This window comes from Fulmarus glacialis, unplaced genomic scaffold (genome assembly GCF_000690835.1).
Source record: "Fulmarus glacialis isolate BGI_N327 unplaced genomic scaffold, ASM69083v1 scaffold1346, whole genome shotgun sequence".
Taxonomy (NCBI): domain Eukaryota; kingdom Metazoa; phylum Chordata; class Aves; order Procellariiformes; family Procellariidae; genus Fulmarus; species Fulmarus glacialis.
The window spans coordinates 7,483-33,542 of record NW_009217307.1 but is presented as its reverse complement, the minus strand read 5'-3'; the positions used below and the strand labels follow the sequence as shown (position 1 = coordinate 33,542).

At 37.5% G+C, this 26,060-nt stretch overlaps 1 protein-coding gene across 1 annotated transcript in view; it reads left to right on the top strand.

The window, feature by feature from the left end:
* Window positions 1-23,256, top strand: part of ITGA8 (integrin, alpha 8) — a gene marked incomplete at both ends in the record, with an annotated part of 91,047 nt that extends 67,791 nt beyond the window's left edge. The window contains 6 exons of the mRNA XM_009579603.1: window positions 2,777-2,856; window positions 5,905-5,985; window positions 10,812-10,917; window positions 12,738-12,896; window positions 19,348-19,473; window positions 23,143-23,256. Of these exons, the coding sequence (XP_009577898.1) occupies window positions 2,777-2,856; window positions 5,905-5,985; window positions 10,812-10,917; window positions 12,738-12,896; window positions 19,348-19,473; window positions 23,143-23,256 (666 nt within the window). The remainder of the gene's footprint in view (window positions 1-2,776; window positions 2,857-5,904; window positions 5,986-10,811; window positions 10,918-12,737; window positions 12,897-19,347; window positions 19,474-23,142) is intronic.
* Window positions 23,257-26,060: the final 2,804 nt, after the last annotated feature.

Here is a 26,060-nt window from a genome sequence, read left to right as displayed (position 1 = left end):
CCTTTTCAGTAATATCTTTGTGGTTAAAAGAAGATAAAAAGATAAAAAAGAAGATAAAAAGAAATGGGAAGGAAAATCACACCACTATATGGCCCAGAATGCAAATGAAATGTCTGTGATACCATCTCACTGGCACCGAGTGCTCAAAATTATTTATGACACTGAAATGGATCAGACTGACAAGCTTCCTAATGCCTGTTCAGTGGCCTTAGCAAGTGAGATGTAGGTTTTATTATAAAATCTGGTAGAACAATTTGGAAGTTAATAGAAATGAATAGAAATAAGGTTAGAAGACTGGGAGGCTTGGAAGATCTTGCCTAATTCTTGGTATGTACCAAACTGATTCTTCAAGAGCACAGAGCCTTTATCTTTCATATGCACTGTAAGACATTTCAGAAAAAGCTAGCATACTCCTAGATCCTGTCGAACATAGTAACAGATTAAAGCTTATCAGTAAAAGCAGAAATGTTGTGTATTTCAAAGATAAATGATGTTACTAACGTGGAAAATAATGCAATTTTAATGAAACTAACTTCACTTGGAAAATTTTAAATACAATTAAACTATTCTCATAAAATGGATATCCTACTAAAATAAGCAGATTGAGTGATTGCTAAGTTACAAGCTCAAGCAAATTCAACTCCTTTGGCCTCACTGGGTTTTCAGCAAGGGCATGTGAGCATCTTTGCCCCATTGTTAGTAGCAATGTCAAGGGCTACTTGACATTAACAAAGTCATACAACTATACAAAGGCAACATCTGCAGCTTATTAGACTCATACAGTAGGAGTGTGTTTCAGTATTAAATAAAGGATTAAGCCTCAAGAGTATAATAGATCATCAAAACTGCAGTTCATGTACGCTCTGAGGAAAATTTTACCTTTGGTTCATCAAATATTTTTTCTGCTGTAAGTGGAAACAAATCTATATAGACTGATTAGTAAAAGAGAAATCCTGAATTCAATATTTTGAAATTTTTGTCTCAGAGATCAAAAAAATCATGTTGTGTTTTTAAAGGTGAATGAAATATTAATACAGTTGTTAAAATCATCTCCAAAAAGTGGTCTTAAAAAAATAACTTGCATCTCTATTCCAAGTCAGCTATTTAACTTCTGTTTAATTTAATGAGCATTATCTTTTAATCTTAAAGATTTTACTTCCAAAAAGAGAGATTAGCTATAACTATGACATTAAAATGGTCAGAATTCAAAGATTTGAACTTGCTATTTCTTTTATGATTACAATATTGCTTTCAGCGTAGGACACTGAAAGAAGTAATTGAAACATGTTAGCTAAGTCTCGTTCTGGAGATGGATTAAGATTCAGTGATGCACCACTGCAAGTGAGGAAAGAAAGAGAATTGAATGAAAATTAAAAAAAAAAAATGCTTGGGAAAAAGGAATTGCTTAAACATCTGAATTGATATCCACAGAGGAAAATGCATCCTCTTCAGTGATGCTGAATCTAGGTCCCAAACATAAAACTCTACATTGCTGTGTCCTGTCCTGTTGCTGACAGTGCTACCCCAGGTATGTTAAGGAGAGTAAGCCAAGCAGACAACTCACTCTTTTTCCCCCTCACCCCCGTAATCTAGTCAGATATTAGCAGAGATGAAGGAATGATGTCCTCATTTCCTAATGCCTTTTGATGAATTTCTCAGGAAGATTGTTTCTCCACATGGAGAATATGGCTATATGTAACTATTCTTTTTGAAAAAAATGAAAGCACAGTGTGCAAGTTATCTGGCAGGAAATTCTACCATCAGGCAATAGGGGAGGTAGGGGGGAGTGAGAAGTTGTACAAGCTTACAGGCTGTAGACACTGTCAGTCTCAATGCAAAATTCGCATTTCAAAAATTACCAGATTTAAAACACATGCAGTTGAAATGAGGCAATTAAAAACATTAATTTAAACATTGCAGTACAATTTTATTAATTTAACATGGAGAGCAGATGGCATCTCCCCTTGCTCCCTTGCCACTTGCATACTGGGGCTGTAACTATGTCCAGTGAGAGGGTTACAGAAACCCCACCATAAACTATTGTATATTCCTTCTTTAGTTAGCCCTGCAATTCCATTCTCTCTTCTGAATTAACTTGTTCTGCTTTACTCCGTGCCCTTCTTTCAAAGCAAATGGAAATTATCAGAGGGAGGAAGCAAGGTCTGCATAAACACAAGGTAGCACCGGTGGAAGCCCTTGTCTCCTTCAGTTTTGGGAACTGTGTGTTTTACCCTCTCTCTTCTGAGGAGCTGCAATGAAAAAAATCAAACCAAATCAAACTAAAACATCAAGCTGCTGCTAATTTAGCCTCTAAAAGAAAAACAGGTGATCAGTCAGTCCCACAACACCTAAAGCATGCAGCTCATATGTCAGTTACAGAGACAACGGGAGGAGCAGGAGGCCCTGGAGACCTGGACAAAGGCATGCATGGATGGAGGCGGGGATGAGAGGTGCCAGACAGCTATTATTTTCTTTTGGCTTGGCAAAGTAAAGCAAAGGCTGTCTGGATAAAGAAGGGCCCACTGCTGCGTCTTGGGAGTATGCTTCTCTGTTCCTCTTGATCTTTCCTCTGTCCAGCCAAGTTTTCCATCTGGTGACATGCACAGGCAGGATGGTGTTTTTTCCTAAAAACAACTAAATGATATTATTTCATACTAATTTTAAAAAGTAACAGTATCCTATACACGTCTGTGAAGTGCAATGTTGAACAGTACTGCTTTCTCAATATGGAAAGATCAAACCATTTTTATAACCTGTTGTTTTGTTTCTTTCCCAGTTCTCTACAGGCATTCGATTTTCTGTTCAGCATTTTGAAAATGCAGATTTCAGCATCAATTTTGAGCTGCAGATAAAAAGGTTAGACGTTTTATCAAGAGTGTGGTTATTTAAATTCTGAATTCCTGTTGATATCTGAAGTTTAATATATAAGAAGGTCACTCTACCTCTTCAGTGTCAGTATTTATTTCATGGGCTTTCTGATGGTAGCTTTCTTCAGGAGGATTTCTGGAGTTGGAATCTTGTTAGTTTTTAGCAAAAACAGTCTTAGAGTTATTTTGAGGATTTTATTTTGTTAAAATTCAGGGTAACTGGTTTTCGTCAGTGGTACAAGGATCTACAGATTTGCTAAATTTGCACTTTGTTCTCCACTTCAGGGTTAATGAACAGTGATCGCTTTGTAACAAAGTTCTATATTTAAAAACATATCATGCTCTGAAAAAAAAATATATGCCACTTCAACAATTTAGAAAATAGAAGGAGAGCAGTGAAAATCTGCTCAACAGATATACTGGCATGAAGAGAGAAAACTGTTTCAGCCTGATGCAGGTGAACCTTTGTCATTTTTCCATTAGTTTCCTGCACATTTGTGGGGCTGAAATATTACTGCTGGAGAATCTTCTGGGTTTTGCTGAGCAGTGCTTCCTCCACAGGGACAAAAAAGCACAGGATGGGCTGGGTTAGGATAACAGCAAGAACAAACCTGGGACTTTTTCAGTAGGTGGCAGTGCTTCTGCTCCATCTGTCCTCATCAAATACACACTGGAGTTCCTGATGGGGCCTTCCCTGCCCCACACACAGAGACTTAATTGCTAATGTCTGGCCTTTAATTACTGTAGTAAATAACTGAGACATTTAAAATGTTTAAGTCATGTTTCCAGAATGTAACCCTTGAAGGAAAGGACATGCAGAAACTCAGGAAGGGCACAGCAATGCCACAGAAGACAGTGAGGTGCCTGGTCAGGCCTCAGCCCTCTCCCAGGGGTCTGGCTGGCAAACTGGAGACTGGCCATGGGCTTCTCCAGAGAGAAATACAAGATATAACATCTAGCTTGTAGGTCCCCTGTCCATACCACTGTTCACTGTCAGGTCATTAATGCAAGCAATACAGTTTTAAGTGGGTATCAGAGGCTCTTGTCACTACCCTTTTCATGCTGTGAAATTGGGAAGGTTCAGAGCTTTTTGAGTAGCTAGATCTTTCTAGGTAATAAGAGTTGAGGGTAGGTCACTTTCATAGAAAAAGTGACAAGGCTTTACCGAGGAGTAAGTATGAACTTCAGGAGTTAGCAACATCTCATGCTTCCTCCATGAGTGTGACTCGCTAAAATGTAAAGGGAGAAAATCTGTTGGGCTACCAAAAAGGACAATTTCCACAAACTGGTATCAAAATGCTGAAAAGCACCCAGCTACTTAAAAAAAAAAAAAGTAAAACTTCTTGCATAGGGGATGTACCCTACAGTTAAAACTCACTGCTTTGTACCTTCCTTCTCAAGCAGCACTACACTTTTTGTATTTCTATGTCCTTAGTGAACAGGTAAAACAATCTTAAAAGAAAAAGGAAACAGAAATGCATAAGGCAGAAAGAGGAATTATCTAAATGGAAGGAAAGGGAAGCAGAGAACATATCTGAATTTGTGTCCTGGCCTGAGTTATTCAAAAGAGAGACCTTTAATTTACTCCAAAACATCAAGTAGAAAATAAATATTTTGGTTTGCAAGACTGAAGTTCATTACTTATAGGAAATAAACAAGATGCTGAGTAGTGTCTTGAAATCCAATTCCTTTTCTGATGTGGATTTTGCTAGGCAAGTATATACCCAGAGGGGGAGATGTCTTGGCACTTTTATTTAAACTATTTTCTTCTCTACAAAATACCATAAAGCACAAACAAGATTTGAATACCAAATATATATGATCAAAATCTGTATTTTAACTCTATGGAAAGTAGTACCATTATACAAATTGGAGAGCAGCTTATTCTAACAATTAGCGGTATAGTCATTTTTATACTTTAAGCAATTTTTGTACTTTTGTACTCCAAGCAATGGCTATAAAGGATTACATCAAAAGTTCAAATGATGTTTGAGGGGAATCTGCATTAGTTTACAAACAAATTAGAGCTGCTCCTAATTTTAGCAATCTGTAACCAGAAAGCCTGGATCAAAGCAGTATTGCCCTTTACTAGGAGTCAGTCTCTGGGAATGCTGGCCTCCTCTGAATGTTTCCATTTGACTGATGCTACCCAGATGTGATAGCAGTAAACTGTGACAGCAATAGAAACTTAGTCTCCATGAAGCAAGGAAGTACTTCCACACTTGCTTGAAAAAAACCTCCAAACTTAGTATTGTTAATCCCATAATTAAATAAATTCTAAGTCTGTAATTATTTATTGTCACTATCTTCATGAATTTGAACCTGCAAATCTTTCTTTACACGAATAAGCTATACTCATAGGAACAGCCTTTTGAAGTAAGAGAAACTATCTTTACTGCTAAGGATTTGCAATAAGAAAAGACAATAAAATGAGTGAGAGCACTAGGCTTTAAACATGGGGATCTGTTTTCACTGCTAGGTGGGATTAAGAGTGTAAACACTCTCTGGATAGGGGAGGGAAGAAAATAAGAAAGGTAAAGAAACAGTTTATTTTGGTTCTTTTTCTTCAAAGACTTTTTCATGCAGAAGTCACAAGTTTGGAGAGTCATAAAAGCAAATTTTATTATAACAAAGCCTATCTTGTTCATTAACACTGCCTTCCTCCAATGCATGAAACAGGCTTGTATTCTATTAAGAGACTCCTATCCATACAGATAGCCAAGTTGAAGAAGGGAATTTACATGATATTCTGAGCTAAATAAATTTGTATTATCATATTCACATATAGGATTCTTTAAAGGAAGTTTAAAGAATCTTTGAGTTGATTATATTATTAAACATGTCATGAGCTCAAATAATATCAAACTTAAATACCAGTGTCCTACAAGACTGAAGAGTGGCAATAGCAAGTCCATGCTGTAATATGTCTAATGGCATTACTTCCTAATTTAGGCCTTGTGGTATTCAGTGCTGTATCTATAACAATCTAGAGTTCTGCTAAATAACCTTTTTTAACCCTTGTACATATCTTTTCCAGTTCTAACAAGATTAATCCCACCAGCAATTTAGTTAACCTCCATATCAACATCAGTGCTGTGGCTCAGGTACAGATCAGAGGGTAAGTATTTGACCATTTCAATTCATAATGATAACTATTTTTTGTACATAACTTTCTACATATAATAATCCATATAATAATCCCATGTAGTGAATCTTTTGACATGTTATAATCCCAAGCGCCTTATCCACCAAGAATTCCCAGGAGTCTCACCCCTGCAAGCCTTGCAGGATGGAGCTACTAAGGATTTACCAGGTCATATATGGCAGGACTGCCCACATGGACTCCAGTAAAGTTACTGGGTGTCTGTGCAAATCTAGCACACTGTAGAATCCCACGTTGTAGTAACACCAGTCAGAGCCAACATTTTATTTGGGCATTCAAATTGTGTATGGATGTTACTAGTACAAAATGCCTGTTCATATGTGTAGGTCTGCTTGTGCAACCACTTAGGCACTTGGTTCTGAATACCAGAGCAGAATCTGCTGCTTTTATGGATGAAACACATTATGGCAAGGCAAATACTAATAGAAGGCAGAGTGAAGCCTTTGGAGAAAAGATGAATAGGGAATAAGCTATGACAAGAGGTCAACCAGCTACTACTGTAGGATTCTTACATTTCCATCTGAAGCAGGTGCCTGTCCACTGACACAAGGGATACCGAAATTAAACAAGCACAGGATATGATCAAAGATGATTATTTCTATCTCCATTTTCACATACCACTTGGTTTTGGAAACTATAAAATGCAATTAGGTGGTAAGAATCTCAGACTACCCTGTAAAATCTTGGAGCTAGGCTCCCATCCTTGTATCTTGAAGGAAGTCGGCAGGATGTTCTTTTAAAGCAAATAATTGCCCAAAATGCTTTTTGTCTGGGATCTCAGATTTCTGACATCTCCGCTTCTCAAACTACAGCTCTGGACCTTAACCATTCTCAGCTCTGCAAGGGGAGAACAAGAGGTACATGGCCCAGCTTCACTGTCACAGTCAGGCCATGAGGCCTGGCTGATACAAGAGGGGTAGATGTCTCTTACATGATGCACCTCAATGGGCTGCCTTAGGTGTAAACAAATAAAAAATGCATTTATTTATGCTTTTATGGATTTATAAAAATCCATTTATTGTTATCACTTCTAAAACAATACCTTGACTATGTAGTGCCAGCAGAGAGTCCAATCATTTTGCAGATCACAGAGATCATGTTTTCTGCTCTAATATTCAATCTAAATCAGGGGGATTCTTAAAAGTATTTTTTATCACATTTTGTAAGTGTTTTCCAGGTTAAGAAGACTAACCCTAAGGCTAGAGTTAGGTGGAAGAAGGAGGACTGGCTCTCAAAGACTGTGTGGATATACGTTAATGCTAGTATTTCTGAAAAGGAGCAGTTGAAAGACAACATGCTTAACAGAACAGGAATTAGAGTATTATTTCATTTTCTGTAGTTAGTGGTGATCTAGGGAAATGAGCTGGATAGGAAGAGAGGTGAAAAATACAAAATGAGGGGGAAGGTAACACAGAAAGAGAAGTAGAGGCTGAGGAAATAAGAATCAAAGGGGTTAGTCGGTGGGCTGCAGATGTGTGAGAAAATGTTGGGAGCCAGCAACTGCTAGATGTTGCCATGGGTGGACACCCAGGTTAAGGACTGGCTGGAGTTTCAGTGCATCAGTGAAATGGTTATGGATACATATGCAAGAATTCTCAGTAAGGGCTGCTTCCAGTGCTGTGGATTCTGTTTTTTTTCAGTGAGGTGGCTCACCACTTTCACAGAAAAATCTTACAAACTTCTTGTATTCTTTGCAAACTTTTTGGAAAATTTTTGCCTCCATCATGTTCTTTCTGTGCCATAGTGTGTTCTTTTTAATGAAAAGTTTTGTAACAGGTAAATACATAGACACCAAAAAATGACCAAAACATTCTCAGTTCTTAAAAAGAGCATGCCCACAAGTGGAAAAAGTGGCTTGAACTGCTGTGCTAAGAAACAGGTCATTAAATACAGAGGAATTACTTAATTGAATGACTTCCAGTTCCTTTCCTCTTAAGTCTTTTAGTTTTCTTATTAGCTATAGCATGCATGTACAAAGGAAAATTCCCAAATGTTTTGTTGACAGATTTTGTTAATTACTCATAGATGCTAAAGCATACAGCTCCAAGGGAACTATTTGCTCACAATTTCCTACATAAAAATAAAAGAGAGACTGTGTCCACATTTGGACTGGAAAATATCTTGCATCGGTTTCCTTACTGCTCTGCACAGAGTTGCATGAAGTGGGACTGGAAGCATTGTACATTTTACTGAGGAAAAGTAAGTGGTTATCAAATTGTGCATGTGCATATATGCATATATACTTGCACAGGAACCCATGCAAATACTGCCTCTATGAGAAAGGAAGAAATCTTCTTCGATATCCTATTCAGAAGAAATTTAAGATAACTCCTTAGATAGTTCATTCAATGAGCAGTTGCTCTGATAACTGAGATTTGATCATTCTGCTTACCTTTTTTTTCTATAAAAATGTAAGAGTTTTATAGTTGTAATTGTTATTTCCCACTGCTGAAAGAGCACTAGAGGAATGAGGGATTCAGGTAGGAAGTAATTTGGACTGGAAGGATTTGCAGCTGGCAGAATTCTTATTGTATATCCCACATAAGCATTTTCTGTAGAACACACTTCCTTTATATTATTTTTCAGTGCTCTTGTTTGACTGATCGTTGTCACCTAGAAGTCTAGGATATATCCTCGTCTAATCATTCAAGTGTTAGAAATATTCTCAGTTAAATGCAAAATAAAATAGTCAAAAGAGAGGATTTCTGTTTAATTTGACCTGATTTTGTTACTTTCATGTCAATAGCAGAAGTCCTCAAAATAACTGTAAAATCTCAAAATAAACTGTTAAAATAAATGTTTTTATATACTTTATAATCATTTTAATTGAATGTCTACATTTACACTTTGCACTTTATAATTCTGTGGAGAAGAAAAACACTGCACAGGGAGTGTAATAGAAAACACTGGTATTTGAAACATCATGCCTGCTTCTTTTTGTCTATGTACACTTTCTGGTTTGCAAATTTTTGCGGTAGCTTAAGGGTCTCTGTGTCTTGGCTTTTGTAACACACAGGAAAGTTCCTGTGTTCTCCAACAACAATTAATAATGAAAATTCTTATTGGAAACAAGGCCATTTGTGAAATACAACAAATTAGGCTAAGTACCTCATCTGAAATTACTTTTTAATGAGAATGTTTCATTTCCTTTATTATTTGGTTTGGCTTGTAAATTTGTCCTCTGGCATACTTGTTAGTACAAACTGCTGGCCTTTTGAAGTCTGGGGAAGTATTTAGAGTTAGTAGGATACTCCAGGATACCCTAAATTTCATGAAGAGTTGTACTTTAGCTGGATGGTATTAAATTGTTCTTCTCTGGGATCCCTTGCTGCTTTGAGAAGCTGTATTCTGTAGAAAAGTTTCTAGCAGACATTTCATTCATTGTATATGACATAAGAGCTGGAAGCAAGAACAGTTTGTTTCTTCCTAAGGTATTTTAAAATATCAGCATTTGCAACAGAACCATCCAGTTTTCTGTTCTTTTCTTCAAGAGGCAATCTGCAGTGGTGCTTTCTCTGTTTAGACTCAAGGGAAAGTGAATTAACATCAGTGGATAGAAGTCCATCATTTTAGTCAAATGTTATATTCTGAAAAAAACTCATTAGCAATTCTTTTTTAACAGTTTTCTGTCAGCAAAATTCCAGCTTTGGCAGAACAAGCATTGAAATTTTATGGCTTTTCTTTAAGCTGAAGATTCTGGAAACCGGCAAAACTGAGTGAGAGTTGACCCTTGTAAAGAAAGGGTAATACTTACCATTTTAGCACCAAGAGCTACTTTCAGTACTAGCAGATTACAGATGTCTGTGCCGGAACTCACCTACCATGCTAAAAGAAATTCTTGGGATCTGATTTCCCAACTTCTCAACAACTGAATAAGGTTAAAGTTGGCATCTGAATGGGATCCCTCCAAGGAACTTCCAGTTCCCACAAGTAAAATGCTTGTGATTCAAATAGAAACATTAACAGAAGACTACTTGGTCCTTTCTTGAGGTCAGACAGAGAAGGAAAGGAAAAATAAAATAGCAGATGGAAAGAAAGATGTCAAATACTAAGTCACTGTTTTCTTCATTTGTGTTTGATTTACATGTTGCAAGTTGCAAGAGTGTTTCAGGGAATGCCTAAGCTGCCACTTCGTTTGCAAAGCAAATGGGAAGCCTGGAGCACTATTTCAGGCTCTAGTCCTGAATTCAGTTTCTTGATACACCAGTTTCCATTGTGACTCTATGGAAGTCACAGTACCTCAGTTTCCCACCTGTAAATGAGATAGACTACTTTGCAAGGTTTTTTAAAGGAATAATAACAGAGTTTATAAGGAACTTACAGTCAGAGCAGTTAAATAAATATCTAAAAATGTATTATAGGGAAGGAAGATGCATAACATTAAACGTCTACAGGCTTTAAATGGAAATGAGAAAATACATTTATTTACGTATCATTACTCTAGTTTTGTGGATAATGTATTCAGATACCTCATCAGTGAGAATGATGGAAATGCCCAACAGACTGTATTCCTCTCTCCAAATAGAGAAAGAGTCAATCCTTTGTCTGGAAAGGACCATCCGTCAGAGGAAGTATGAAATTAAATGCACACCCTCAGTAGTCTGTAAAGACTGGGTAGTACTTTATGGAAGCATTGAATTGTTCACCTCACCTAATTATAATGAATGTGGTGAAATACCCTTAAGGGCTCAGTTTTCTATAGAGGTCTTAATTTTTTTCTAGAAGTAATGCAGCTGATTACTGGTAACAGTTACTGTTTTAACCTGTTTTATATATTACAGGGTGTCTCACCCCCCAACAATTATTTTGCCACTTCACAACTGGGAACCCAAAGATGAGCCTACAAAAGAAGAAGAACTTGGTCCTTTAGTAGAACACATCTATGAGGTAAAAATTATATATGTTGCCAAAGGACGTCATGCTGCTCCCATTGAAATCCTGATGGATTTGGTTTATTGTCTTTATCTGCAACTAGATAAAGCCACAAATGTAAATATTCTGCCTTTAGCACATGACCCAAATTTAATCTGGGAATTCACAACCCTAGTATCTGTTCATGTTAGTGGAGGAGATATTAGTTTATGCTGGGAGTCTGTCTTTGACATTTAAGGGATCTATAAACATTTTGGATGTTTGACAAGAATTAAAAACAGTGCTTAAAAGCTCATTACAATCAATGCCAAATATTTTCAGTGATTTGACTGGTTTCTCATTAAAAGCTGTGAGTGTTGTGCACAGGAAAAAATATGTTTCCTGTAAATTTAGCTAACTGAAAAAAAACTGTAGACATACGTGTAACTCATTGCTCAGAAAATGTTCTGTGGAAAATAACTCTTAATGTTTGAAGTATACATATGTCTACCTTGTATTGTTGTTGGTTTTTTTTCTATGGATGATTAATCAATTAAAAGAGAAGAGTTCAGATTAGAAAAAAGTGCATTGAGTGAACTACATGGAATACAGGCCATCTTTGGAATCTGATGGATAACCTTTATTCTAGGGGGTAAAACCAAGTGCTTCACGTATGGTTATAATTCACAAACTAGCACTCAAGAAAATACAAGCAACTGAGCTTAATCAGCAGTGTAAGATTACAATTTGCATGACTAATACTAAACTAAATGAATCAGACTGTAAAATACAAAATATTATTTGTGAATCCCTCATCTTAACACATTTCTCTAAACTGAAAAATCTAACAAATCTTCCTGTCTCAAGCTTTTGGGCTGTTTGTGGACCTATATATGTGATTTCAAATGTATTAAAATAGTTACAGTGATTAGTTACAATGATTAAAGAAACTGCTTTCATTGTTTATTGATATCAGCAAAGCATAAAAAAGGCCAAACACTCACCCAAAAACCCTTTACTGAAGAAGCTGTAAGATTGAAAGTGGGTTTTATTTGGTTCTAAATAAAGCTCATCAGTTACAAAAATTCTACGCATTTTAAAAAATAGGAGGTTCTCACATCTCTAGAAACTTTGAGTAAAGCTCCATGCCGTTCTGCTTCTTTAGCTGTCATTCCACTTCCTGTGGTCATCAGATATTTTCAAATTGTAAACTGATATAAGAAAACTACTTTGATAGCCCAGATTTTAAAATTTCTATTATTTCTATCTTTACTCATTTTCCCAGAAAATAATAATGTCCTGGGATGTTACTAGTTCCTTTTTTTCTTTTGGAGAAATTTGCACTGAGAAGTGTTGAAAATAGAATTCTTAACCACAAAAACTAATTTAAGCTCTGCTATACCTTCTATTCCTGCACCCTGAAATGTGATTCTTCTGTGTCCTGAAGTTTCAGCTACTATTTTCAAGTATGTTCTGTTAAGGTTCATTGTATGTATTTGTATAGTATATTTTGCTAGTATGTTTTTGTTTGGGTTTTTTATACTTTTTTGGGTAATTTCAGCTCTTTCATATGTAGGAAAAAATGGGAAAGGTGATGGATTTCTTGAATACAGACTCAGACAAAAAAGGTTGTTCTCCCAGATTTGCCACTGGCTTTGTGACGAACATGGAGAGGTCCTTTTTGCCTGCCCGCCACAGATTCTCCATCAATAAAATGATACTAATAATCTGTACATCTTTCCCAAAGTACTTCAAGGCTGTGGACACTAAGAATTTGAAAATGTCTAAGTGGTGGTTGCTGTGTTTTTTGTTGTTATTTACTGCCTTGGAAAGTACTGATGATACTTGTTTGACAGCTGCACAATATTGGACCAAGTGCCGTCAACAATACAGTTCTCCATGTCGGTTGGCCTGTGTCCAGTCAAGAAGAATTTCTTCTTTATATTCTTCATATTCAGACACATGGACCATTGCACTGTCAAACGAGCTCTCCTATTAACACAATGCAAATAAAGGTAAGTCAGCCCCTTTTATTTCCATCCCTGTCTGCATTTTGCTTGATATTTTTCTGCCTATGCTTCACAATGGGATGGAGCTTTTGGGGAATTTTTCACAATGACCCTGAGATCGTTTTCCTGGGTAAGAAGCAAGATATATATTATAGTCTATAATGTTTCTAGTGTGACAGTTGTGTCGCATGGTATGTGTTTGGTTTCTGTACTCTTCTTATCAGAAGAAACTTGTATTTTGATTCAGTATCGCAGCATTAGATAAAAGAATTTTTTTAATGGAAATTTGCAGGGTTTTCCTTAAGGGTCATTTTTAACATGGCTTTGAGTAGATGACACAAGGTTTTTTAGTTCTCATGGGACCCTGAAAATTCTTGTGTCCTAAGGAGTACATTAATTCAGAAAGTCATCTGTACAGCAGTGCTTAGCAGATGAACTCCCAAAGGTGACGTAAACCTTTGTTATGTCAAGCGATGCACATAGTTCTTCAGTTGAGTCTGATACAACCTAGCACTGGTTTGCTTATCAAAAGGTCTTACATCTGAACCTGTTAGCAGTGGGGAAAATCCTTTGTAGCACAATAATGCAATATCATTAAATTGAAAGACATGAACTTCTCAGAGCTATTTATTTAATAGACAGCAGACAGCCACCAGGTATTGTAGCACTAAGTATTTTTAAAGGGTGTAACACAGTTTTAGGTTTTTGTTCCAATACAAATAATTTACAGCTAATTTGTACGGTGATTTGTTTTTTTTAGGATCATAGGCTAATTCAGGTTGGAGTACTCAGGAGTAATCTGATCCAACATCCTGCTCAAACAGGGTCAGCTGTGAGATCAGACTAGGTTATTCGGGCTTTATCCAGTGTGGTCTTTAAAACGTACAAGGACAGAGACTGCAAAACTTCTCTAGGCAAATTCTGCTGCTTCTTGATTGTCCTTACAGGGAAAAGGTTTTCCCCTACGTCCAGTCTGAACCTCTCTTGTTTCAACTTATGCGCATTGCCTGTCATCATCCCACCATGCGACTCTGTGAAAAGCCTGGCTCCATTTCTGTGATAACCTTCTCCCCCCGACAGCTTCCATCCCCCCAAAGCTTTCTCATCTCTGGGCTGAACAGGCAACGGTCCCTCAGCTTCTCCCTGCAGGACAAGTGCTCCAGCCCTGAGCATCCCTGGGGGCCCTCCACTGAACTCATTCCAGTATATTGATCTCTGTCTTCTGCAGAGGCTCCGAAAATGGATGTGGTATCTACATGTGGTCTAATGAGTGCTAAGCAGAGGGCAGTAATCAATTCCTCAGTGTACTGCCTTTGCTCCTGTTCATACAGCCCAGGATGCTGTTGGCCCTCGCTGCTAACAGGGCACACTGCTCGCTCATGTGCAGCTTAAGCCAGGTCTTTTTCTGCGTAGCTGCTTCTTAGCCGGCCAGTCCTCAGCGTGTTTTGTTGACAGGAGCTATTTCCGTGCACCAAGTATATGATAAGACACATATTTTTAATATCATATGCTATATTTTATATCATGGTTAAGTTCAGCATAGTATGAGACAGTATAATCTGTAAAATGGGAGTAATTTTAGAAGCCTATGTATTTTTTATCTGTCTTGAAGTACTGATGATTTTAATTTTTTAAAGAACATAATTTGAATGTCCTATAAAGTGAAACTATCAACTGGAATTCTGCATGGAATGTACTCCAGAAATTGAAGTTTTCATGTGTTGCCACTTGATAAAAGGATTCGTGTAGTCCACAATTATTTTATGGCTTAATCAATATTAACTCATAAAAGTTACAACTTTGTCAGCAACATGACAGGGTTTTTATTTTTCTACTTGGAAATGATTCTATAATTATTTTAATCATATCAGCAGAAAGGAAAAAATTCCCCTACCAATTTTTTTGTAAGTGTTACTCCTAAGTATTGTTTGCTATTCAAATTGCTTCCCCTTCCATGGACATGGTTCTTCTTTATAGCAGAGCTGGAGATCTCAGAGTTTGGCGGAAACACTAACAAGGAGAAGCCTAGTAGCAGCTTCCTCCGTAAAGTGTTGATATGCCAGTGTCTAAAAGCCTGTTTTAAGATCTATGTTTGTGATGGCAGATCCCCCCAAAAGAGCTTGGTTTGGCTCAAAGTCAGAAGATTTAGCAAAACACAGCTCTACATATTATCCCATCAAAAACAAGGTATCCAATTTATTAAGCATAACTGATTCCAGACACTTCTGGAGTAAACAACACTTCTCGAGTTTAACCAGTAGCCTGTTAAACATCTTGTGGGGAGAGCTGTGTTCCAAATGCTAAAAGTGCTATACATCTTCTGCATACCAGGAGGGGTTTGAGTTCAGTACAGTGGATGGAAGTGGAGACATCTTTCTAGTGAAGGGGATTGCTCACAACCACAGGAGCTACAAGACAAGTCTTTAGCTTAAAGAGACAGAACTAGAACATGTACTTACAAGAATATAGAAAAACTCATGTATACCAAATACATTATGGCTAGATTTTTGCGTTTCACCCAGGAAGCCAGAGAGGGGTTAGGATTCCACTCTTTTATTTAGTTTCTGTACAAGAAGAAAAAGGAAGTGAGGGATAGAGAACTGAAGATAGAAAATGTTTCCATTTTGTACCCAAAACACAGCAAGTTTAGAAACAGATTTTTTTCTATGAATCTTTTCCACCCCATTTCCACCTATTTTTCAAAAGTGGTGAGGAGCAAGAAGCTGAGCTGCTGCATTTCTATTTGCAAGCCTAGCATCTCAAAGCCACTGGTCAGATCAGGTTGCAAGTGCATGAAAGGAGTTCAGCATCCCTCCTCCCTAGCCACTGTGTTCTGTTTTAAGTTTCAATTAAGAAGCTGAGATGGGAGCGTTACTGTTAGGAAGGCAGAGCTCCTGGGCAGAATAGTGCCACAGTTCTTAATGACATTTTCAAACAATATATTTTTTGATGATTTTTTTTTTTCGTTTTTTGAGTTTGCTCTTCCTTCTCCTACTTGATAATGATTACATCTGTTACATAAACAAGATTAAATTCTTGTGAGGCTTGTGTGAAAACTTCCTGTAATAATGAAATAATGGTCCATCTGTCTTAGCAGAATATGGCTTTAGTTGCACAACCATTATTGCAAGATTTTAAACATCCTTTCCTTATTTTAGTTTTTCAAAGCACTGAACAGCATGAATACACAAATCAGGTTTCAAATATGTAATGCTTATCTATTGCTTCAGATGGGAAGAGGATACAGAGACAGCTTCCTTCAGGTTTTGTATAAACAGCAGGATGCCTGGCTCAAATTTCCAAATAAGGCTAAGGACGTTTTATGCCTGGCTCCTCTTAGATTTCAGAACCTAGCTCTCTTAGGGTGCTTGGGCATTTCCCTGTTAAAATTACTTAGATTGTTCAGTGTCCGTTAAAGCAGTATCTTCCTCCCCGTTGCTGAACTTCTTGTCTTGTAGAAAGGTTTCCTTTGTGCTTTGTTGTTTCTTCCACAAAGATAAATCAAACCTATGCACACATGAGAAGACTTATTTAGGGACTTTTCCTTTTCTGTAGCTTATCTTTCTCTGAAAGCGGTGAGGGACGTGAAAGGATAATACAGTTATGAATCTTGCAAAAGATGTAAAGAGGAGCAAAACGGACTGATCAAAGATATGGAACAGATTCCTTTGCAGAAGAACTCAGTACACTAGGATGCTTCAATCTAGAAAGGAGGTGACTATGCACAAATATGATCCGCAAGACCAGAAGTGGCGGGAAGACCGTGGGTGCGGATTGACTGCTCTCTGCCTATTCCTGCACAGGAATGCAGTGTGTTCACTGCACAGAATTGGAGCATCAAATGAAGCCTGTAGAGCCAGTTTCAAAACAAGCAAAAGGAAGCGGTGGTTCATGCAAACAGGTATTAGATGTCTGGAACTTATTGCCAAAGGAAGTAGTTTTAAGAGGCAACTGGACAAATTCACAAAAGAGAAGTCCAGTGAAGATTAATAAATGAACAAAAACTTCATGCAGATCAGGAAGTCCCTGAGCTGAAAACATTTGGAAGCTGAAAGTTATTAGGAGAGATCATTGTGTATGCATGCCCTGTTCTTACTCTTCCTTCCACATCTGTTTAAAGGCAGCGTTGATGAGAAGAGGGCTCAGCTAGATGGACCTTTGGCCTGAGCCAATATTCCTGACGAGTTGTTTTTTTGTTTCCCCAGACTGCTAGCAAAAGTAGTTTTATGGAGCCAGTGCCTGTAAATACCAGAGGTACAGGCAGTGGTTTCCAACTATGGTGGACAATACAGGGTGACACACGGCACATTTTCAATAGCTGAACACTGTAGTACCGTAAGTGAGGCGTCTGTTAGGAAACAGCAAAATAGCAGCTAAAATCCACCACATGGGTAAGGTACATCCACTAAGACGAGTGGCAGGAGCTAACCTCCTGCAGAGGCAGTGTCTCCTCATGTTGCAGAGCAGTTATTACCGTGTGTAAGTCCTGATCGGGAGACAAAATAATACCATCCAATGCATTGCTCTTGAGTGGTCACTGAGACCTTTACAGCTTTTACACAAAGTCCTCTTCCAGAACATTTCTGGAGGAGTTACAGATTGCAGGAGAGGGTATTGCCTGGCTAGAAAAAGGGGAAAGCTAAACCGGGTTTTGAAATGAGAAGTAAAGAACTGGAGAAATCTGGAAATCTGCTCAAGGTGACAAGGCTTGGGAGAAGAAAGGAATAGTTTTCCCTGGTGGGGAAACCAAGACAGTCCATTGTAGTTAAAGGGAGGGAGTGAGAATCCGTTTAAAATAAGGTATGGTGTGCTAAATATGTGGCATGTAAAATAGCTACAGAGACGGAGTTGTACAATTCCATGCTACTGGCTCAAGAAGGATAAAATAATATCTTTAACCTGAACATCTAGGCCACTGGAGAAATGCTGCTTTTAAATTGTTGCAGGAGACATGTATGTTTTCTCTGAATCCCAGAGGGCTGTTTTCAAACCTTTGCTGTAATAATTCACTACTGAAAATGCTAACACTCTAGGATCTATGAAAAAAATAAGTAAATGTAAAAATCATCTAGTATTGAAATGGATCTACATATGTATCAGTTGTGATCATATATTGAGGGCTTCTTCAAAGGCATGTCATTATATTGTGGTTCTTTCAATTTGTCATCATTAAAGAAGCCTATATATGCTGGTGAAAGAATCCTGGAAAGAGGATTCCCACATGTTATCACATTGAGAGGGAGAGATTTACTAGCTATTTAACTGTTCCCTTATTGCAAAAAAACAATGTTAACCTAATTAAGCAACAGAAAAAAAAAAATCTTATTTTTGCTTAAGCGGTTTTCATCAGTTAATAAAATATAGTATCTTTTACTTTGCAGGATGCTTTTGACTAAAGATCTGAGACAATGTCAAAATAGTTCCTTCTTTAGCCTCACAATTTTAATCAGATGAATGGTACAAATTTTCCAAATCTAGTACACAGCATTAGTATGTGGAACGTTTTGTGTGTTTATAGCTATTCTCTTCCCTTTAGTGCTATAACATTTCTTACAATTGCAAACATTTTCGTTAGGAATTTCTTTAAGACATTTTGTGTTCAGAGGTTAAAGGAACTGATAAGATGGATCTGATATAGCTTTTTATAATGTGAGGCCCTTAAAGAATAATCTTGTCTATGATCAGGTGAGTTCCCGTTGATATCTTATTAAAAACTTCCACATATATTTTATTGCGATTTTACATGATTGGATTGTCATACATTAGAATTTATCTTTCCCTCTGTAGCAATTGGGTTCCCAGGCGTGATCTGAGGCTTCTTGAAAGAAGCCATAAATGCTCTGTGTAGAAATTAGAAACAACAATAAAAATAGGTTTTAATCAGGGAATAAAAATCTGTGAAGATAAAGCTGAAGAGGATGCATTTTAGTATGAGATTAAAAATTAACAAACTGTTGCATTATACAAAGTTGAGTTCTTACCAAAAGAAATCTGTAACAAATAATGATCAGAAGTTGTTTTGCTAGAATTCAGATTTCCTTTTTTTTTTCTTTTGCTTTCTAAAGCTGGTAAAGTCATTATTTTTCAATAGGCATTAGTTCAGATTCTGATCTGAACTAATGACTAGATTTCAGTGCAGCAACTTTGAATTTATCCTGTTGTAGAGATCAGAATCTGGCCCCAAGAGTCTAACAAAATTAAGTACAGCAATGAAATTGACACCAGTAAAAAGTGGGAAAAAATCTTATCTACTGTAATTCCTATAACTGGGCAGTATCTTGCTGTGCTATCACTAATCATGCTCCTAATTGAAGACAAAATGGGATGTACTCATGGCTCATGGCTGTACTGTTAAATTGAAAAACAGCATTAATCCAAAATTCAAGACCTCTGAGAAGGGAACAAATCTGTTAAAATCATTGTATGTCATTACCATTCATATTTTTTCTCTTCGCAGTTTGCTATTCCACAAGACACTCCGGAACTTGCTGCTTTTTTATATAATTCTACTATTTCTCATTACATCAGGAGAAGGGATGTCACAGTGGCAGAACCTCACAGGAAAAACTCTGCAAAAATACTGGTGAGCTATCTAAAAACTGTAAATTGGGACTATGCATGCAGTATATCAAGGTGGCTGTTGGTTTGACTGCAATTTACTTACAGACTTCTGAATACTGTTCTAAGTGATTTTCAACCTTTCAGTTTAAAATACTGTTTATTACCTATCACCATGCCACAGATTAGCGATTGTGTTTGACGGATTTTTACATTAAAGATCATGCATGCCAAATTCCTGGCTGTCTTACTCCTGGCTGTTTGCAGACAAACCTCTGTGGTCATGCAGTGGCACACTTATCACAGGGAATTTCAACACAGGTTTAGAGAATGGACCCTTCTTCCATGAAATAAATTTCATATTCTGACTTTTGAAATGTAGGTCTCTTCTTGTTAAGTTGACTCCTAGCATCCTGGCTCTTTCGTAAAGAGTAGCTCACGCTTAAAATTAACATTTTCATGTAAAGTAACTGTTCTGACATACAAATACTTTGGAGCATATTTGTTCCCCCCAATAAGTACTTATATACACATGGAAAGGTAAGGTTCTTTCCCTTTACAGTACTACATGCAAGGCAAATGGGACAGATCACTGCCTTTTTAACATCCCAGACAATGCTGGAGCAAGAGCAAAGATCTCTCTCTCAGGAAAATAGTTCTGATTAGTCAGTCTGGTACCTGAGTATTTGGACTTGGCTGTATTTCCAGAAGGTCAGGGTTTTTTCCATTCCTGCATTCAATGTCCCATCCTTAGCATACTTCACCATTGTAGGTATCAGCTTCCCTTGCCTAGAGGCTGTGTTCAGACTCGATGACCTTGAGGTCAGTCGTGGGATTCATGCAGTCAGTGCTTTCCATTTATTCTTACGAACCTTCGGCAGAGTTTCTTTCATGCTGTCCAGTTTCTTATTAAGCTGTTTACTGCAAGCTCATGTTTGAATTCCTTGACATCACTATAATTTGGTAGGAAGAAAAGAACCTCACAGACCTAAGTATTATGGAGTAATAGAATAGTTGTGCTGCTTCTGAAAGTTAATTTGGCAATTTTTGTAACAGGAAGAAGATAGAATCTGAAAGTAATGAATACCATAATGTTATTAAGAACAAAATTGCAGATGAACCCATTTTAAACAATAATCACTGTTGATTCCTATGTAATTCTTTCATCAACCTAATACCCTGGGAAGAATCTGATTCCACTGGGGCTGAAGGAAGAATGCCTGGGCTTTCGAAGACATACCAGTCAATACCACAAAACACTTAATCCATTTTTCAGTAATACCTTAATTATCAGTTATCTTTCTCAGTGATTAGTCTCATATGCTGCCAACATAGAAATTACTACAGCAGCTGAAAGTGGTTAACAAAGTTCTTAAGTATGTACTGTGTCTGCATCTTAAAATACGAAGCAGAGATTTTTCAGCTGCTTGATGTAGACAGATAGTATTTAGCTGAATACTTAGTAATATAAAATTGGCACTGTGATGAGCAGTCTTCTAGTACAATATGCTTTTGATAAGCACAAATTAGGATAGGATTGGGTACAGTGCTTACCATTGGATATATATAGCAGGACTTTTTCAGGATGGGCATAGAAAAGCAATATGTCATTTGTTCAGTTAGAAAGGTGTCTCAATTCTGTGTGCCTTCAGCATTGCATACTACAGATCCAGAAAAATTTAATTTTTTTTTTACACATTTGAAGTATACATGGAAAGCGAATGTCGCTCCAGAAAATGACTGACTAGCCAAAGCTAATTCTTTGTTAATTTTTTTTTTTTTTTTTGTCAGAACTTTTAAGTTAATTTCATTTTCATCAAAGCATTTTCACATAGAGGAAAAATGTTCTGAGAACCTCTTATTCTATTTATACTGTTTATTAAACATTTGGTTTCTCTTCCATTAGTTCTAATGTTACAGTGTTCTGAAAATCACTACAGGCTAAATGCATTACTAAGAAAAATAGAAATGTGTGTTCAGGTCCTAAAATGTCAGCCAACAGTAGACTTTTTTGCATACTAATGATTTATTTTGTTAATATGTGTTTTTGGCCACTATGATTAATGAAAACAGCTCTCCTCCTTCCTGCAAGATAAATAAGTCTGGTTGGAGGATGTTTAAATATGAAAAGCCAAATAAGCAGATACTTGAAATATTAATTTTAAAACAAGGTTTATAGTTGCAAGTTCCAGGGTTTACAGTTTCATTTTCAGGCAGATTTAGAAAACAGTGATTAAGCGTACAGCTTCTGCTTAACTTGTAATAAGATAGAGATTTGTGGCAAAAGCTGTCTATAAAGATAGAGGATTTCCTTAAGGGTGTTTTCAGATCTGTTACATACATCGTCATCTCATTTTCTGAAGTATGGGCTTTGGTAGTGCAGCCATTCTCACTCTCCCGAGGGAATGTACTTGTGAAAACTTAGCTCTGCTTTCGAGATCACAAGACCTTCTGTCATGAGTGTCAATAAAGCATAAGTAAGGGAAGGATTCTCTGCTTTGTTGTAAAAATATGAATCAATTAAAACCTCAGCCTTTCTCCTGAATCAAACCAAAACTTTTCAGGTAAAACCCATTTAGACTGGACATTAGGAAAAACTTCTTTACTGAAAGAGTGGTCAGGCCTTGGAACAGGCTGCCCAGGGAAGTGGTTGAGTCACCAGCCCTGGAAGTATTTAAAAGATGTGTAGATGAGGCACTTAGGGACATGGTTTAGTGGGCATGGTAGTGTTGGGTTGACGGTTGGACTCAATGATCTTAGAGGTCTTTTCCAACCTTTATGATTCTATGATTCTATGATTCATTTGTGTATATAAACCTATACATTTTTTTACACACGCTTTGGATGGGGCTTTGAGCAACCTGGTCTAGTGGAAGGTATCCCTGCCCTTGGCAGTGGGGTTGGAACTAGATCATCTTTAAGGTCCCTTCCAACCCAAACCATTCTATGACTTTTCTATGAGGTCTTTCTTCCTTTCTATGCCCCAAACAACCACATCATTTCTGTGGTTACCCCATGAGAATCTGCTCATTCCCTTCAGTGGCTTCCAGTCAGCTTTTAACCTTTTTTGTGACATTTTTCTGGCAGACTTTAACAGAGTATATAGTTTTGAGTTGCATTGCTTGGCTTTTGTCTTCAACCTTGTGTATGAGCCAGAATCACTGCTCATCAGGAACATTTCACGGACAACAAGTTTCAAGTAGAGCAACTAATGAATCTCAGCAAATGTTCTGGCTGCTATAATGTAAATATTGGTAAGAAAACCAGGAGAGTTAGAAGAGGGGAAAGATTTAGGAACATAAATAAAGACTTCAGGCATAGAGGACAGAAAAAAAAAGTGTTGAAATCAAAAAATTACTGATAGATAAAGACAAGCACATGCTTCAAAGGATTGGTAAGTACCTGGACATTTGAAGAGTTCTTCAGACTAGATATTGTTGAAAGTTATTACTTTTGTTTTCATTACTACAGGTAGGTGATTGTATTCATTGGTGGTGCAAAAAGAATCTCCCCCTTGGTTTATAGTTCTCACAATGACTCACGGGGTATCTCATGTATATTAGATGAAATTACTGATTTCAGACTACTTAACTCTTTAAGGGAAAATTGATTTGGTTTACTAATTTATAGCATTTGAAAGTGATTATATACATTTTTAAAGCATAGGTATGATTTCCCTTTATTTTGTACACAGAACTGTACAAATGTGAAGTGTATCCTAATTTCCTGCACTGTGGGACAACTGGAAAGAGGGAAGAGTGCAGCGCTAAAAATCAGGTCCCGGCTATGGGCCCAAACATTCATGGAGGTAACGCACACAAAAATCTCCTTCTGTACACAAAGACCCCTGCATCTTTTATTTGACCAGATATTTAAGAATACAAATGATGACATTAAACGGGCCAAATGCAAATCCTTCTTGTTATCACTTTCTTTGAAGATAACATCTCACTGGTTCCTGTTCAGGTCACATGCATGCTGCTTACTTTGCTTTTTCTCACTATCACTCCCTCTCAAATTCATGTCCTGAATCTTTCCTGAAAATCCCAAGATTATTTTTAAACACCTTTCCTAGTTTTGTTTCTGCTTTCCTGGACTGGCCCAAATCTCTTAGGTCTCCATGATATGCTCTGCATTCATCACATCTTTCCTAATGAAAGGTTTTTCTTGGTGCCAAACAGTAGATGGTGTACACTGTGTCCAGCTTAAAAATTCATTGTTATTCATTCTCCGTTAATCTAGGGAAGAGTAATATGTGTCAAGCTCATATGACATACAACACTCATGTAGTGACTTACCACTAAAAAGAAGAGATAGTGCAGACCATGGAAAAAATGAACTTCTCTTTGCAAATTCTTGCATTTCCAACTTCATCTGCTCTCAGAATTTTATTTGCACTGCATAAGGCAGAGGGATTGCACTGTAAGCTGTTACCTCGCAGCTGGCCATGTGTCTGTCGTACTATGTGGTTGTCATATCTTTAACATTGAGAAATTTATAATTCAGTTTGCTGTTACTAGGAAATAACTGCGGATCCTATCTTGATCAAACTGATTGGTTATCACCTTCCTTCTTCAAGGAATTTAGAATCCCCCAGTCTTTCTACCTGGAATGCAAGAACCTTCCTGTGTTCCCCATAGCTGTGGGAAAAGAATGACTTATCCCCAGAATAGCTCTTACCCTTAGAAGAATTGAGGATCTTCAGCTTACAACAGGAGCTTTAAATTAAGCTCCTCACACCTTTTAAATTAATTTCTCCTTTTCCTCAAATGTGAAAGTAGATAAAAGAAATTCTTCCTCGCTTAACTTGCTTTCCTGGAGAAACAAGAGAGCAGATGGAACAGTATTTACAGAAAGCTGAATGCCAGCTCAATAGCTAACTATCATGGCGCCAAATCCACAATGGATGCATACTTTGGAGGTCATGGGTCTCTCTTAGTGTACTGGACTATGGCAGCGGTTACCGAAAGGATGACTTGAAAGGTCTTTTCTACCTATCTGTCAGGACTTAAGGTCACATTCTGTGTTTCTTCTGCAACAGCTATTAGCACCATTATGAAGAGAGCATAGAACTATCTGGCCTTGCCTGAGAGAAGGTGATTTCTGTCTAAATCAGCAACAAAAGACATCTTTTCAGATACTAGGTGAATTAATTCCTCATTTGTCAGTGCATTTTCTTTCTGTTGACAATCAATCCCAAGAAACTTTCATATCCTCTCTTCAGTTCCCTTAACACAAATACGATGCTTTTAAGAGGAGGTACTTCATTTACATATTTAGCAAATGTGTTTGAAAGGCTAGACTGGAAGTACTTCATTTAGGTTTGCTCAGTGAGTCATTTGCTAGCGGGGAAAAAGGGCAGGCCGTGGTTCAAATTTAAGCCCAAAAGCTTGACAACTTGGATGTCTCTCTGTCCTTCCAAATCTGGGTAACTGGGATGGACATCTCCTGGTGTAAGCTTTTGCAAAGATCTTAGGAAATTTTGCACAGAAAATATCAGTATGTAAACATCTCTGCACTCATAGGAAAAACATATGTATTGAAAAATATGATGGGAATTTTATTCCAATTTTTTCTAATTCCACTAAGAGACTGTTTGACCTTTGCACACTGGCTAGGCCCTGTTAAGTTCAGTTAGGAGCTTAACTGCACTAGTTCACTGTTGCTAACACATAGAGACGGGCAGGGGGGCAGAGCTATTATCCTTGGCTGGAACAATCTGTGATAATTTTGACTACTGCAGTGTCCAAGCAATATTACAGTGAACCCTCCCCATCATCTTCACCAAGCAAAAGATAAAGCTTAGCTCCTTTAGCTAGCTACCTTACTGGGAACTGGACCTGACATATTGCAGTTCCAGTCAAGTCTTTCTGTTCATCATTCTGCTGGTGAAATCTTAATTAACTCTGTAAGGGCCAAAAACAAGGTCTTGTGAAAAAACAAACACATAAATGAAACCCGTGGCACAGATCTTTAGATGACAATTTTTTAGGCTATTTACAGCTATTTCAGTGGGAATTAGCCTCATAAAAGTTTTTCTAAGTCCAGTTTAGTATGTAACAAGAAATAACTATAAGAGATTAAAGCTAAACAAATTTAATGAGAAACAGAGAGTGTTCCTCTGAGTTTTTGATTGTGACAGAGGATGTGTAACAGTTGGAACAAACTAGCTACAGAAGACATGAAATCTTCTTTTCTTAGTGTCTCTTAATAAAGGCAGAATCTTTTTCTAGAATATAAGCTTAGTTAGCCTGACTTAGGTTCAGAAGAAGGATAGCTGCATAAAATTCAGTGGCATGTTTAATGCAGGAGCAGTGAGACTCATCTTAGCTAATTTTAGTCATCTGAAAGTTGGATGCCAAAGCTGGTTGCCTAACTCTGTAGCCAGTGGCAAGACAGAGAGGTGTCTTCAGAGGATGCTTTATCCGGCTGATTTGAAACACCCATCTCTGCCCTCCTTCTGATCTGGATGGTGGAGAAGGGTCACAGCTGTGCCTTGGAACACAAGTGTGTGTAAACACACCAGGCAATGCCAGTGCTGCAGTCCCTTTAGCTCTTCCTTGCTCCTTAATAAATCCTGCTTGCTATTCCTGTACCTCCCTTCACTCAGTG